Here is a 13,237-nt window from a genome sequence, read left to right as displayed (position 1 = left end):
AGATCAATCAACTCATTTACGGTTGTTGGACCTATCTGTCTGCAAACTGGCTGCCACGTTTGCCTACAAGGCAACAGGAGCTTCAAAACACCAAACTTCAAGTTTACAAAATTATGCGAGGCGTGGATAGAGTGGATAGTCGAAATCTTTTTCCCAGGATAGAAATGTCAATTGCTAGGGGACATAGGTTTAAAGTAAAAGGGAAAAAGTTTAAAAGAGATGTGAGAGGCAAGTTTTTTTTTAACACAAAGGGTGGTAAGTGTCTGGAATGTGCTGCTGGAGAAGATGATGGAGGGAGGCACAAGAGCAACATTTAAGAGGCATCTTGACCAGTATATGATTAGGCAGGACTAGAGGGATATGGACTGCATAGTTCAAAAGCTTTTTAATTTAGAAAGGTATCATGTGTTAGTGCAGTCTTGGTGGGCCAAAGGGCCTGTAAATGTGCTATACTGTTCTTTGGTCTTTGCCTATGATAGATAACATTGCTAAGACGGAATGAAGTTGGTGTTTGAATTCAAGTTCTTTATTTCATTTCATAAATGCAAATGTACTGTTATCACTTTAAGCCTTAGAAACCAGTGTCAGTAATTCAATTCAACTGACTATTTTTTCATTGTTTCATTCATCTTTTTCTAGTTCTAATCTTTACTTTGAGGAACAATATGCAAAACTGTAACATTAGAAATGAAGATAGGTCCTTTTACCTTTCACAGGAATAACAATTGGTTGTACCCACGAAGGAGGCATGTCAAAAATCTTTTCCAATTCCTTTTCATCCTATAAAAAGAGAGATCTGTAAGTACAATAATTTTAATTTTGTTGCACAAATTTTACAATTCTCTTTGTAGCTGATGTCAACACTCAGCACTGAGTTCTCCCACTAGTTTTTTTTATGGGGCATAGGTGTCACTGGCCAGCTAGCATTTATTGGCTATTCTTAGTTGCCCTCGAGAACCACAGCAGTCAACTCGTGGTAGATAGAGACACAATGCTCGTAGGGAGGAAATTCTAGGATTTTGACAAGCAACAGTGAAAGAATGGCAATAAATTTCAAAGTCAGGATGGCAAGTGGCTGATTAATTGATTGTGGGATTGTTTAGCTCAATCACATGCTGTTTTGCACACAAGTCGTTCGGTTTGGTAGTTTCACGAGGTTTTCACCTCATTATTAGGTCTGCCTGGTTCTGCTCCTGGCATTCCCTCCAGCACTCTCCATCAAACTAAAGTTGATCCCCTGGCTTGTTGGTAATGGTTGAGAGGGGATACGCCATGCCATGAGGTTGCAGATCATGTTGAAGTATGATTTTACTGCTGTTGATGGGCAACAGTGCCTTATGGATGCCCAGTCTTGAGTTGCTAGATCTGTTCAAAGTCCGTCCCATTTAGAATGGTGATAGTGCCACACAAACACAGTGGAGGATGCTCTTAATGAGAAAGCAGGACTTTGTTTCCACAAGGACATGCAGTGGTTACTCTTACCGATACTGTTATGGACAGCTGCATCTGCAGCTGAAAGGTTAGTGAGGATGAGGTCAAGTACATCTTTCATTCTTGTTGGTTCCCTCATCACCTGCTACAGGCCCAGTATAGCAGCAACGCCCTTTAGGACTGGCAAAAAAATCAACAGGGCTGCTGCTGAGCCACTCTTGGTGATGGACATTTAAATCCCCCACCCAGAGTACATTTTGTGCCTTTACCTCTTGGATAAGCTATCATCATTTAGCATGGAAACAGAGCCTTCGGTCCACCTTGTCAATGCTGACCAGATATTCCGACCCAATCGAATCCCACCGGCCAGCACCTGGCCTATATCTCTCCAAACCCTTCCTATTCATATACCCATCCAGATGCCTTTTAAGAGTTGCAATCGTATTAGCCTCCACCACTTCCTCTGGGAGCTCATTCCAAACACGTACCACCCTCTGCGTGAAAAGGTTGTTCTTTAGGTCTCTTTTATATTTTTCCCCTCTCACCCTAAACCTATACCCTCCTAGTTCTGGACTCCCCCACCCCAGGGAAGAGACTTTGTCTGTTTATCCTATCCGTGCCCCTCATGATTTTATAAACATCTATAAGGTTACCCCGCAGCCTTCAACACTTCAGGAAAAACAGCCCTAGACTAGTCAACCTCTCCCTGTAGCGCAAATCCTCCAACCCTGGCAACATTGTTGTAAATCTTTTCTGATACTTTCCAAGTTTCACAACATCCTTCCAATAGGAAAGAGACCAAAATTGCACGCAATATTCCAAAAGTGGCCTAACTAATGTCCTGTACAGCTGCAACATGACCTCCCAACCCCTGTACTCAATACTCTGACCAGTAAAGGAAAGCATATCAAATTTCTTTCCTTATACTGCACCTTACCACTCCCACAAGTGATTTCTCATTTATTTCTTCTCACTACCCAAACCATTTCCACATCCTAGTTTCCTAAACTTACTTCATCCCACCCTACTGTGCTAATATCACCATTTACCAATAGTGCCACTCTTCCACCTGCTCCTATCATCCTATCCCTCGTAATTGTCCTGCATCCTTCAAGATTTAGCTCCCAATCTATATCATCCTACAGCTATGTCTCTGTCATGTTTGCTGGAGAGGATTAGGAACTGGCCCACCAAGTGTGAGTCCCTTCAGAGAGCTCTATGCTATTGTTATATATCTTGTTGAGAACATCATTTACTCTGCTGTGTGTGCAAATTTCTCACAGCCTGTCCTTCCTGCTCCCACCTACTCCCACTCACCTGACTTCGCCATATACCGAAAAGATTTTGAAACAAATTTGGTGATATTGTGTCAATATTATCATAGGCAATTCCCAGTTAGGGGTTATAGCTAACAATGTGGAGAGTTGCACTAAACAATAAGAAGATCTAAAGATGCTCACAGAATGGGTGGAGTAATGGTAAATTAAGTTAAGTCTTGCAAAGTATGAGGTGATTTATTTTGATTGGAAGAGTAAGGAGGAAAGGTATTTGTTGGATGGTATGAAGCTAAGTGGCACAGAGGAGCAAAAAGACCTCAGACATTTGATGTATAAACCACAAAGTAGCAGAGCAAATTGAGCCATGGGAAGTTCAAAGCTCTGGGGTTAATTTCCAGAGGAGTGGAACATAAAGGCAAAGGAGGTGACAGTAAATAGTCAAAGAACCCTAGACGGACCACTTTTGGAGTACTTTGGTCTCTGTAATACTAACAACATGCTGAAGCAGTGCAGAAAGTACAAAATGGCTGTCCATGAGTATAACAAAATCACAAGGATGCAACTATTTGGTAAGATTAAAAAGGCTGGGGATAGTTTCTCTGGAAAAAAAAGATGAGTGCTGGATTTTTGCCAGTGCAGCAGGTAGCTCAAATCAGGAAATTTCTTAATTTGGCAGACAATCCTAAGTTCAGAGAGCCTGAGGAGTTTGCTTTGTTGTTGTTACATCCACTGAGATACAGTGAAAAGTGATGTTTTGCATGCTATATGAGCAGATCGTACCACACAAAGTTCATCAGGGTAGTAGAACAGAGTGCAAAATACAGTATTACAGTCTCAGAGAAAATGCAAAGAGAGATCAGAATTAACATTTGAGAGGTCCATTCAAAAGTCTGATAACAGCGGGGAAGAAGCTGTTCTTGAATCTGTTTGTACATGTATTCAAACTTTCATATCTAATGCCCAACAGAAGAGGGTTGAAGAGAGTATAGCCGGCCTAGGAGGGATCTTTGATTATGTTGTTTGCTTTCGAAGGCAGCAGGAATTACAGATACAGTCAGTGGATGGAAGGCTGGTTTGTGTGATGATTAGAGGTCAGGCAAAATCCAAGGAGCGGGAAAATCGACGTTTCCGGCAAAAGCTCTTCAGGAATTCCTGATGAAGGGCTTTTGCCCAAAACATCGATTTTCCTGCTTCTTGGATGCTGCCTGACCTGCTGTGCTTTTCCAGTGCTACTCTCATCTTGACTCTGATCTCCAGCATCTGCAGTACTGAATATCTGCAGTTTGTGTGATGGACAGGTCTGTTGTTCACGACTCTCTGTTGTTTCTTGCGGTCTTGGGAAAAGCATTTGCCTCACCAAACTGTGATGAATCCAGATAGGATGCTTTCTATGGTGTATCTATAAAAATTGGTCAGAGAGTCCTTGTGGACATGCTGAATTTCCTTAGCCTCCAGAGGAAGTAGAGACATTGTTGTGCTTTCTTAACTGTGGTGTCAATGAGAGTGAACCGGGCCAGATTGTTGATCATCACTCCCAGAAACTTGACACTCTCAACCAGGCTCACCTCAGCCAGTGATGCAGGCAGGGGCCTGCCCTCCACTCTGCTTTCTGAAGTCAACGAGCAGCTCCTTCATTTTGCTGATGTTGATAGAGAGATCATCGTCTTTGTACCTTGTTGTGAAGCCCTCAATCTTTTCCCTATACTCCGTCTAATTGTTGTTTCAGATCCGACCTACAACTCTGTGTCCTCAGCAAACTTGTAATTGGGTTTGGGGTGGAATTTGGCCATTCAGTCGTGAGTGTATGAGAATAAAACAGGGGGCTGAGCACCCAGCCTTGTTGAGGATTGTGGTGGAGGAAATATTGTCATCTATTCTTACAGATTGTGGTCTATGGATCAGGACCCAGTTACAGAGGTGGGAGCCGAGACCTCGGTCTTAGAGAATTTAGAGAAGACCTTGTCTGGAATTATGGTGTTAAAGGTGAGGCTGTAGTCAATGAGTAGGAACCTGACTTAGGTATCTAGTTATCCAGGTGTTCCAGGGATGAGTGTAAGGTCAGAGAGATGGCATCTGCCATGGACCTGTTGCACCAGTAGGTGAATTGCAAAGAATCAAGGCAATTTGGAATTGAAGTGAACAATGACTAACCTCTCGAAGCACGACATAATTACAGAGGGCAGAGCCACCAGGTAGTAGCAGATTTTTCTTTAGCATCGGGACGTTAGTGGTCCTTTTGAAGCAGCTGGGGAGTTCAGATCATAATAAGGGGCGAGTCCTCACAGGATATGAATGTATGGCCGAGGACTCCATCTATGGATTCACTCTCAAGAAGTCCGATGTAACGTCTGCAGTGGTGACTTTGGGTACAGGTACATCTGAGGCTGTTGGGGCAGGCGACATCGTTTCATTGACTTTCTGTTCAAAGTGAGCATAGAATATATTGAGCTCATCGGGTTGGGATGTACTGTTGCCTACGATTCTGTTTGACTTCACCTTGTAGCCCATTATGCTGTCTAAGGCTTGCCATAAAAGCCAGGTGTCACGTCCAAGCTTAGTGTTGCTTCTCGGCGTCTCTGATGGCCTGACGAGAGTGGTACCTGGATTTCCTGTACAGGTCAGGGTTGCCAGACTTGAACACCTTAGATCTGGACTTCAGTGGGGAAGTTCATCGATAGTTTCCAGTTGGGGAACATTCAGATTCACTTCTTTGTCAAGCAGTCTTCTACGCACTTACTAGTGAAGTCTGTAACGGTAGTGGCATATTTGTTTACGTTGGCTGCTCAGTTCTTGAATACGGACAAGTCCATTATCTCTAAGCAATAGAAATCCTTTCATTGCCTCAGACCAACACTGCACAACTTTCTGTATGTGTCCTCACTCTTCAATTTCTGTCTGTAAGCTGGGAGGAGGAGCACAATATTGTGATCTGATTTTCTAAAATGCAGATGGCGGATGGAGAGGTAGGAATCTTTGATGGATATACAGCAATGGTTAAAGATGTTCACGCCTTTGGTGGAACAGATGACGTGTTCATGGTATTTTGGTAACACGTTCTTTAAGTCACCAGCAACAATGATCAAAGGCCTCGGGCTCTTGTTACACCTGAGCCCAACTACACCAGATTTTCATTTTGAAAACAAGAGGTGGAATAGAATCAGGTCCACTGACTCAGAAAGCTGGTTGTAGATAGCCACAGGGACAGATGGGTGCCAAAGTGAGCTAGTTAGAAGGCCTACCTTAGTTCTCTTGGACCTTTAGAAGTTAATAGGCCCTCCAATTCTCACCTCTTTCAATATTAAGTACTCATGCAGTTTTCCATTCCAACTCCTGCCCACTATAGGCCAACCCATGCCTCCTTCGTGCCACCACTCTGACCAATCACACAGTATCCTCGATGAGGCAAATCTCAGTAGCAAGGTGAAATTGAAAAGAATGAAACATCTTATAATCCAATGGAGTTCTCACACATGCAGGCTTGGCTTGGTACTGACATTCATGAAACAGATTCAAAGATTTTGAATGCTCTCAACAGTTCTATTTGTTCTAAAAACAACCCAAGTTCTAAATATAAAGCAGACAGGTTGACTCTGATTGGTCAAAGCTTTGTCCAGCTGAATCAGGCACAATGCATGCATATATCTTTTTGTGTGCAAAAATCAAAACACTCTGTATTAAAACATGCAGTTTCTAGTTCATTCAAGTGTACCACACACAAGACCAAAGGAAAATGTTAAACTGGTTGTCAGCATAATTCTTAGCACATTCAAAATTATTTAGCAAATATTGTTCAATCACAGAATCACATCTAATGTCGGAAACTGTTTAGAGCTTTGAGCAGATCTAAACTGAAAAATAGTGGAGAGTGATAAATGCTTGAAATTATTTAAACTGTTGCATTAGCATTCATTCAACAACTACTGTTTGCAGACAGAACGTGCACGCATACTATGCCTAATTCAATTGAAAAAGCTAAGTGACTATCATTTTGTTGTTCATCTCCCATGGCAATGCCTTGACCTATCAGAACTAAACCACCTGATTAAAATTTGAATAAAGATTGGCAGTTAGCTGTGGTTGCCTCCATAGACCTGTAACTTGCAAGTTAGCACTGTGAGGAAATGAGGAAAGAGAACTTACTCTTGCTCTGCATTAACAAAATTTTGCGATCTTGTTAACTAACACTATCAACTACGTGATTATCAATCAGGTCTCACATCATCATCAACCTCGTCCACAAGGTATTCATAGGATTCAGGGAGGACAACTTGCGAATTATCAGAGTCGGGCAGCATATACTCCCATTTCACAGGGTCACCGAGGTCAAAGACAACATTCTAGAGAAAAAAAGAATAACACAATCACTTATTGCATATATCAACAAAGGAATACTTACTGAGAATTTTCTCAGGGTCTCCCAGGTTCCGTCACTGAAAATCAGGCACAAGTTCAGCAAAAATCATGTTCACCCATCAGGTCCCTGCAAACATTGTGAAAGTGGAGAGGCCCTGAGGAATTTCACAGGTCACATCAGACATAGGGGCTGGCATTTTACATTTTCTCTATTAGGTTGGAAAGTGACAGGTCTGGGACAGGATGTTGGGAAATCCAAACGATAAAATACAGAGCGTATTAAAGATGAATTTGAACAATACACGTTTTAAGTCAAAGCAGGAAGCTGGCAGCAGAATTACTAGCATCTGATTCAGGTGGAACAGTTCCAAAATCCAGAATTAATGGTTTCTCTTTTCTATCCCTTTAGAACAGCATCCTGCCTGCCTGAAACAAGTCAGGCTTCTAAGAGTTAGTTTACTACAATGTTGATGGGAAATTGGGATGACATCAAAATGTTAAGCTTGGATGTTCTGGGAGGGAGAACACGAGGCAGGGAGAGAAACTGATCACTACAGCAGCAAATGTAGATTCTGGAACTGGCCTTGTCTAAAATTCTATTCGGGATGAGCACATTTGTTCATAAGTTGATCAGAATATAACCAGACTGTGGTGAGGACATCAAGGGAGATGTCCACGGGCATGGAGCAGCTGAATGTCACCAATACACCTACCCAATGCAAACCTATTATCGATCCCGAAATATCTATTGGGTCAAATTGGAGAGCACTGGTGGGCACAACTGCTTTATTCTTGGTCATTTTGGAACAAGTCTTCTGCCATTGACTATTGTGAGATGCCCACAGATTCTCCCACTGAACTTTCCCTTTTTTGATGTGAATGAAAAACTTAACTTGCTCTATTCACTGTCTCTCTTCCCCTCCGCACATCTCAGCGACAATGTCTCTCCTTTTCCTCATAATATCCAGCTACTTTCAAATCATTGTGTCAAGGGAGATGCAGCCCAACTGCAGAGGGTAAGGTCTGGCAGGAGAAGGTTTGGCCATGAGCAAGATATTATGCCGGAACACCTGGCCTGTCGATTGTGCTGGTTAAAATATGGTATTTTTAAGCCAACCTAACCCGTGTAAAGCAGACTACATTAAATTGAACAAGAATTTAACATAAGCAGTTGACTAAAACCAAAAGCAATAATCAGATTAAATTCCAATTCCAACCATGTGCCCAGTATCAAAACTATGCCCTTCCCCCTCCTCCAACCCATGCACAAAGTCCTGATACCTTCAGCAGAAAATAATATAGAGTCAGGTGGACTGAAGGCTGACAATAGATTTAGTTAAGGTTGGTCCAAGTGATTTTCCAATTCCCAAATGAGCAGAGAGCTCCCAAGTGTAGTATTGCTTGAACACACTTCGATATAGGAACACACAAGGGTATGGTCTGTAAGAAAGTGAAAAGACAACAGAGCAGGAGTAGGTGACACTGTTTTGGATTTTGGAGGCTGGGGGTAAAGGGTGATATGCATCACAAGTCACTGTACATAATCAGCATGTGTGTCATGGGACTACCTGATACCACTGGATGTAAAGGGGACAATTGATGAAGATGCATGGGTGCACTGGGAGAGAAGGTAACTTGCACAAGTTAGCATTCACAGGTTGATTTTAGAGTTGGAAAAGAATACCTTGCAACCAAACTTGCAGTCCTGCATGTTCACCCAGTAGTTACGATGGTTCCAAATGCTCTCAATTCCCAAGAATCTTTCATTCGTAGTTTCATAGCTGTTTCCTGTGAAAGGGTCAATGAAGAAGTTCTCTGGGACTTCCCTTTTGCCTGAAAGCACCAAAACCCAACAATGCACCCGCAGACCATGCATGACATCATGCGTTCCTTTGATCTTGAGCTAAAATAAGAGAATATGATTAATACACATTTGCCTTCTTTGAATTCTAATTCCCTAATGACTTATTTTCCTCTTAGGGCATTAGGATTGCCAATAGCAAAGATCAGTATCAAACTGCAAAAGACTTCAGCTTATCAACTAATGGAGCAGCAGTGGTAGCTAAGAACTCAACAGTAGGTTCTCCAATTTCAAAACCTGGGCAGCCTACAACCCAGAGAACTCAACATTGAGTTCTCCAATTTCAAATAACCTCCCTTCCCATCCCCAGACTCCCTTCGGAGCCCGTTCCCCCCTCCCTTTCTCTCCTCCCTGCCACCCACCAGATTCATTCCTCCCATTGACCAATCAGGTTGCACCCTCTACCTGTCTTCACCACCCTGCCCCCACCACCCCATTATCTGCAGCTCCCCCTACACCCACCACCCCCCCCCCCCCCCCCAGTCCTGAAGAAGGGTTACACCCAAAACATTGACTTCTCCACCTCCTGATGCTGCCTGGCTTGCTGTGTTATTCCAGGCTCCTGCCTGTCTAAAGTGGTTTACTTGAACCCATCTCACCAAGGTGCATCTAGACTTGGACCTATCCCTCCGCTCCCAACTAATCAAGAGGTTTTAGAATTTCATCTTAAAACTCCACACAGTCAGCAGACCAAAATGGAATTCCAGACAGCGGCCAAACTTTAATGAAGGCCGAAAATTCTCCCAAGTACATTTAATGCTGTCTAAAGAGATTTGCTGAGTATTTAGAACAGTTTCTGTTTATCCATGCATGCTTTAGAAGCAGTACAGCAAAGCTTCACTGGATTTGTCCCTGAATAAGGAGGGACTTAAAGTGAGGCTGAGTAAAATGGGGCTGTGTTCTCTGGACTTCAGGAAAATGAGTGGTGATCTCATTATGAAAAGGCTCGAGAGCAAGTTACTGAGAAGTAGTTTCCTCTGGCTGGGGAATCTAGACAATAGGGGCACAGTCTCATGAGAAGGGACCAATTATTTTGGAGGGAGATGAGATTTTCTTTACACTTTAAAGGTTGCGAACCTTTGGGATTGCCCACCCCACAAAGTGGTGGATGCTCCCTCCTTTTAAAAATAGGGCGACCCCGTATCCATGGATCCGGTCACTGCAGTTTCTACTGTGGCCTGAACACATAAATGGGAATGTTCCAGAACCATGGACCAGGAGGCTGCCAGGAAGGTACATTTTCTATTTAAATAAATGGGTGCGTTCCTACCCGCTGTTTGGGCTTCTGCAGTAGGTCCTGGAATGTATGCCCTACGGATACGGGGGGACTGTTGTCTTTAAAATCAATGCACACATATTTTTGGCCACAGAAAATTAATGGCTACGGTGAGAGGGACAAAAGTTGAATTGAAGCCAAAACTTCAGTCACGATCCAACTGACTGGTAAAGCAGGTTCAACAGAATATGTACTTCACGCTTAATCCTATTTTTCATGCTGTTATGTTCTAGCAGTGATTTCCCTAGTCTGGGTTATCTTTACCAAGATCCATCCATTCTTTAGTTTGTTCCAAGGCCCCAGAGGATCTTTTCACATCTGGTAGACATTTTCTTGTACATCCAAACAACTCACCTACTGGTCCACTGCCCTTGATGTAGTCTCTTCTGATGGGGGAGACAGGACGCCAACTCGCGGAACGTTTTTGGAAACATCTCTGGGACGCACACACCAAACAACCCCACCGTCCTATGGCCTACTACTTCAACTCCCCCTCCTACTCCACCAAGGACATGCAAGTCCTGGGCCTCCTCCACCGCCAAATCCAAGCCACCCGATGACTGGAGGAAGAATGCTTCATCTTCTGCCTTGGGACCCTCCAACCACACAGCATCAACATCGACTTCATCAGTTTCCAAATCTCCCCTCCCCCCACCTCAAAACAACCCTCCAACTCGAACCACCCTCTTGATCTGTTCTACCTATCCATATTCCTTTCCACCTATCTGCTCCACTCTCCCCACCGACGTATCACCATCACCCCACCTGCCTTCCCAGCTACCTTTCCACCCCTACACACACATACATACACACACACATTCCTGATGAAGGGCTCGGATGCTGCCTGACTTGCTGTGCTTTTTCAGCGCCATATTTGTCAACTCGATGCACACATAAACAGAAGAATTAACTAATGGGACTCACATCTGCCAAATAGTCTAGTTCTTTCTGCTTCCTTTCCTCTTCTGCTTTCTCCTCTGCCAGCCTGCGTGCTTCCTGTTTCATTTCAAATTTGCTCTTTAACTCTCGGACTGGTTTCACCGAGTATTTCTTCATAGGTGGTTTTTCTTGTTCTTTATTGATCTTTTGAAAAGAAAAATGTATGTATAATAAAAGTACTGATGACAACATGTTGACTGAAAACAGCATTTGACAATTTCGTTCATAATTACTCCTTCTCCACATTCACAGGAGCTGATGGCTTATGGATTGCACAGTGCTCTAGCGTCTCATCCTGTTATGAGCCCATGGTGCTGGCAAGCTATATAACCACATGAAACATCACAGTGCACTTATGCCCATGTCTGTACATGAATAAATTTCCAGCAAATGTTTTCAGCTAGGTAGGGAATAAAATATCAGTGTGTTTTGGTCCCTCTTGAGAAATGAAACACTGAAGCAAACTGTAATGCAACGATGTGTTGCTCACAGTAGCACAGAATGAAAGAGTTGAGCATTCCCTGATCTATAAAGCTCAGTGCTGTTAAATGCATTTATCCACACAACTGATAGGATTTCTGTTCTGATCCATCTACAGAGCTTTAGCATCACTGAAAGACCAACATATATTTGGACAAAGTTATAAACCACACAACACCAGGCTATAGTCCAACAGTTTATTGGAATCGCTAGCTTTTGGAGAGCTGCTCCTTCATCAGGTGGTTGTGGATATAAGATCATAAGACACAGAATTTATAGCAAAAGATTATAATGTGATGAAACTGAAATTATATATTGAACAAACCTGGATTGCTGATAAGTCTTTCATTTTTTAGAATGGGTTGTAAGTTTCGGTTCATTAATATGTAAATCCCAGAACTTTTTTTAAGTCACCTTCTCGAGATAACACAAGGTTTTATAACAAAAGGTGACATCTCAGCTCAGAGACAGTATTAAAGGTGTGAGGTCAGAGTCTATCTGCATTCAAATCTTGAGTCAGACTGGTTCTATTTCCAAAGTGGAATGCACAAAATATTACAAGGATTGACTGCTTGCAGATTGTGCATTTTTTGAGCAAAATAGAATGTATCTGCAAATACAATTCTGCAAATACAAATTTACCCCATAGACTTTAAGTGGGTGTGCATGCATGAGAGAGGGAGAGAGAAAGTGTGTGCATGTGAGTGTGAGTGCACATGAGAGAGTGTGTGCTTGCGTGTGTGAAAGCTTGGTAAAGTGTGTGTGGATGTGATGGAGTATAAGCCTGTGACAAGATGTATGCTTGGGGGCATGTGTGTGTATGAGAGAGACCGCGTGTATGAGAGAGAGTCTGCGTAAGTGTGTGAATATTTAAGTGTGTGCGTGTGCATGTGTGTGTGAGAGAGAGCGTACAGTGCTCCCGAATGGAGGGAACACACTTCTCTGGTGATTATTGCTTGGTATACATTCATTTGTTGTTGTACTGTCTGCTTGGTCTCGCCAATGTACCATGTCTTAGGGCATCCTTGCCTGCAGTGTATGAGATAGACAACACTGGCTGAGTCACATGAGTACACAGTGGGTGGTGTCCTCACGGGTAATGATGGTATCCGTGTCAACACTCTGACACATCTTGCAGTGGTTGACATGACAGAGTTGTATGATGTTGTGGTTGATGTTGTCCTGAAGGCTGGGCAGTTTGCTGCGAACAATAATCTGTTTAAGTTTTGGCGATTGTTTAAATGCGAGAAGTGGAGAAGTAGGGAAGGTCTTGGTGAGATGATCATCCTCATCAATAGTGTGCTGCAGGCATGAAGAACATGGCGTAGTTTTTCAGCTCCCGGGAAATACTGGACAAGAAGGGTTATCTTGGGGGATGCTTGTGCAGAGTGCTGAAATGTCCATTGTGACGAGAAATGTTCCCGGTTTGACTAGTCCATGGGTGCTGAGTTTCTGGAAGAAATCTGTACTGTCGTGACAGAACCTGGGGTCCCCTGTACAATGGGTTTCAAGATGCCTTCAACATAGCCAGAGAAGTTCTCACACAGGGTCCCATTGCCTGATACAATGGGACGTCCTGGTGTGTTGGCTTTGTTTATCTTTGGAAGGCAGTAGAAGTCG

At 43.1% G+C, this 13,237-nt stretch overlaps 1 protein-coding gene across 1 annotated transcript in view; it reads right to left on the bottom strand.

Annotated features, from left to right (window-relative positions):
* Window positions 1-13,237, bottom strand: part of ccdc135 (coiled-coil domain containing 135) — a 95,927-nt gene that overhangs the window by 41,844 nt on the left and 40,846 nt on the right. The window contains exons 6-9 of the mRNA XM_072569316.1: window positions 11,123-11,281; window positions 8,746-8,964; window positions 6,926-7,045; window positions 708-780 (exon numbers count right to left, since the gene is read on the bottom strand). Of these exons, the coding sequence (XP_072425417.1) occupies window positions 708-780; window positions 6,926-7,045; window positions 8,746-8,964; window positions 11,123-11,281 (571 nt within the window). The remainder of the gene's footprint in view (window positions 1-707; window positions 781-6,925; window positions 7,046-8,745; window positions 8,965-11,122; window positions 11,282-13,237) is intronic.

Source organism: Chiloscyllium punctatum, chromosome 4 (genome assembly GCF_047496795.1).
Source record: "Chiloscyllium punctatum isolate Juve2018m chromosome 4, sChiPun1.3, whole genome shotgun sequence".
Lineage (NCBI taxonomy): Eukaryota > Metazoa > Chordata > Chondrichthyes > Orectolobiformes > Hemiscylliidae > Chiloscyllium > Chiloscyllium punctatum.
The sequence above is the reverse complement of the archived record's forward strand: the minus strand, read 5'-3'. Positions and strand labels throughout refer to the sequence as shown.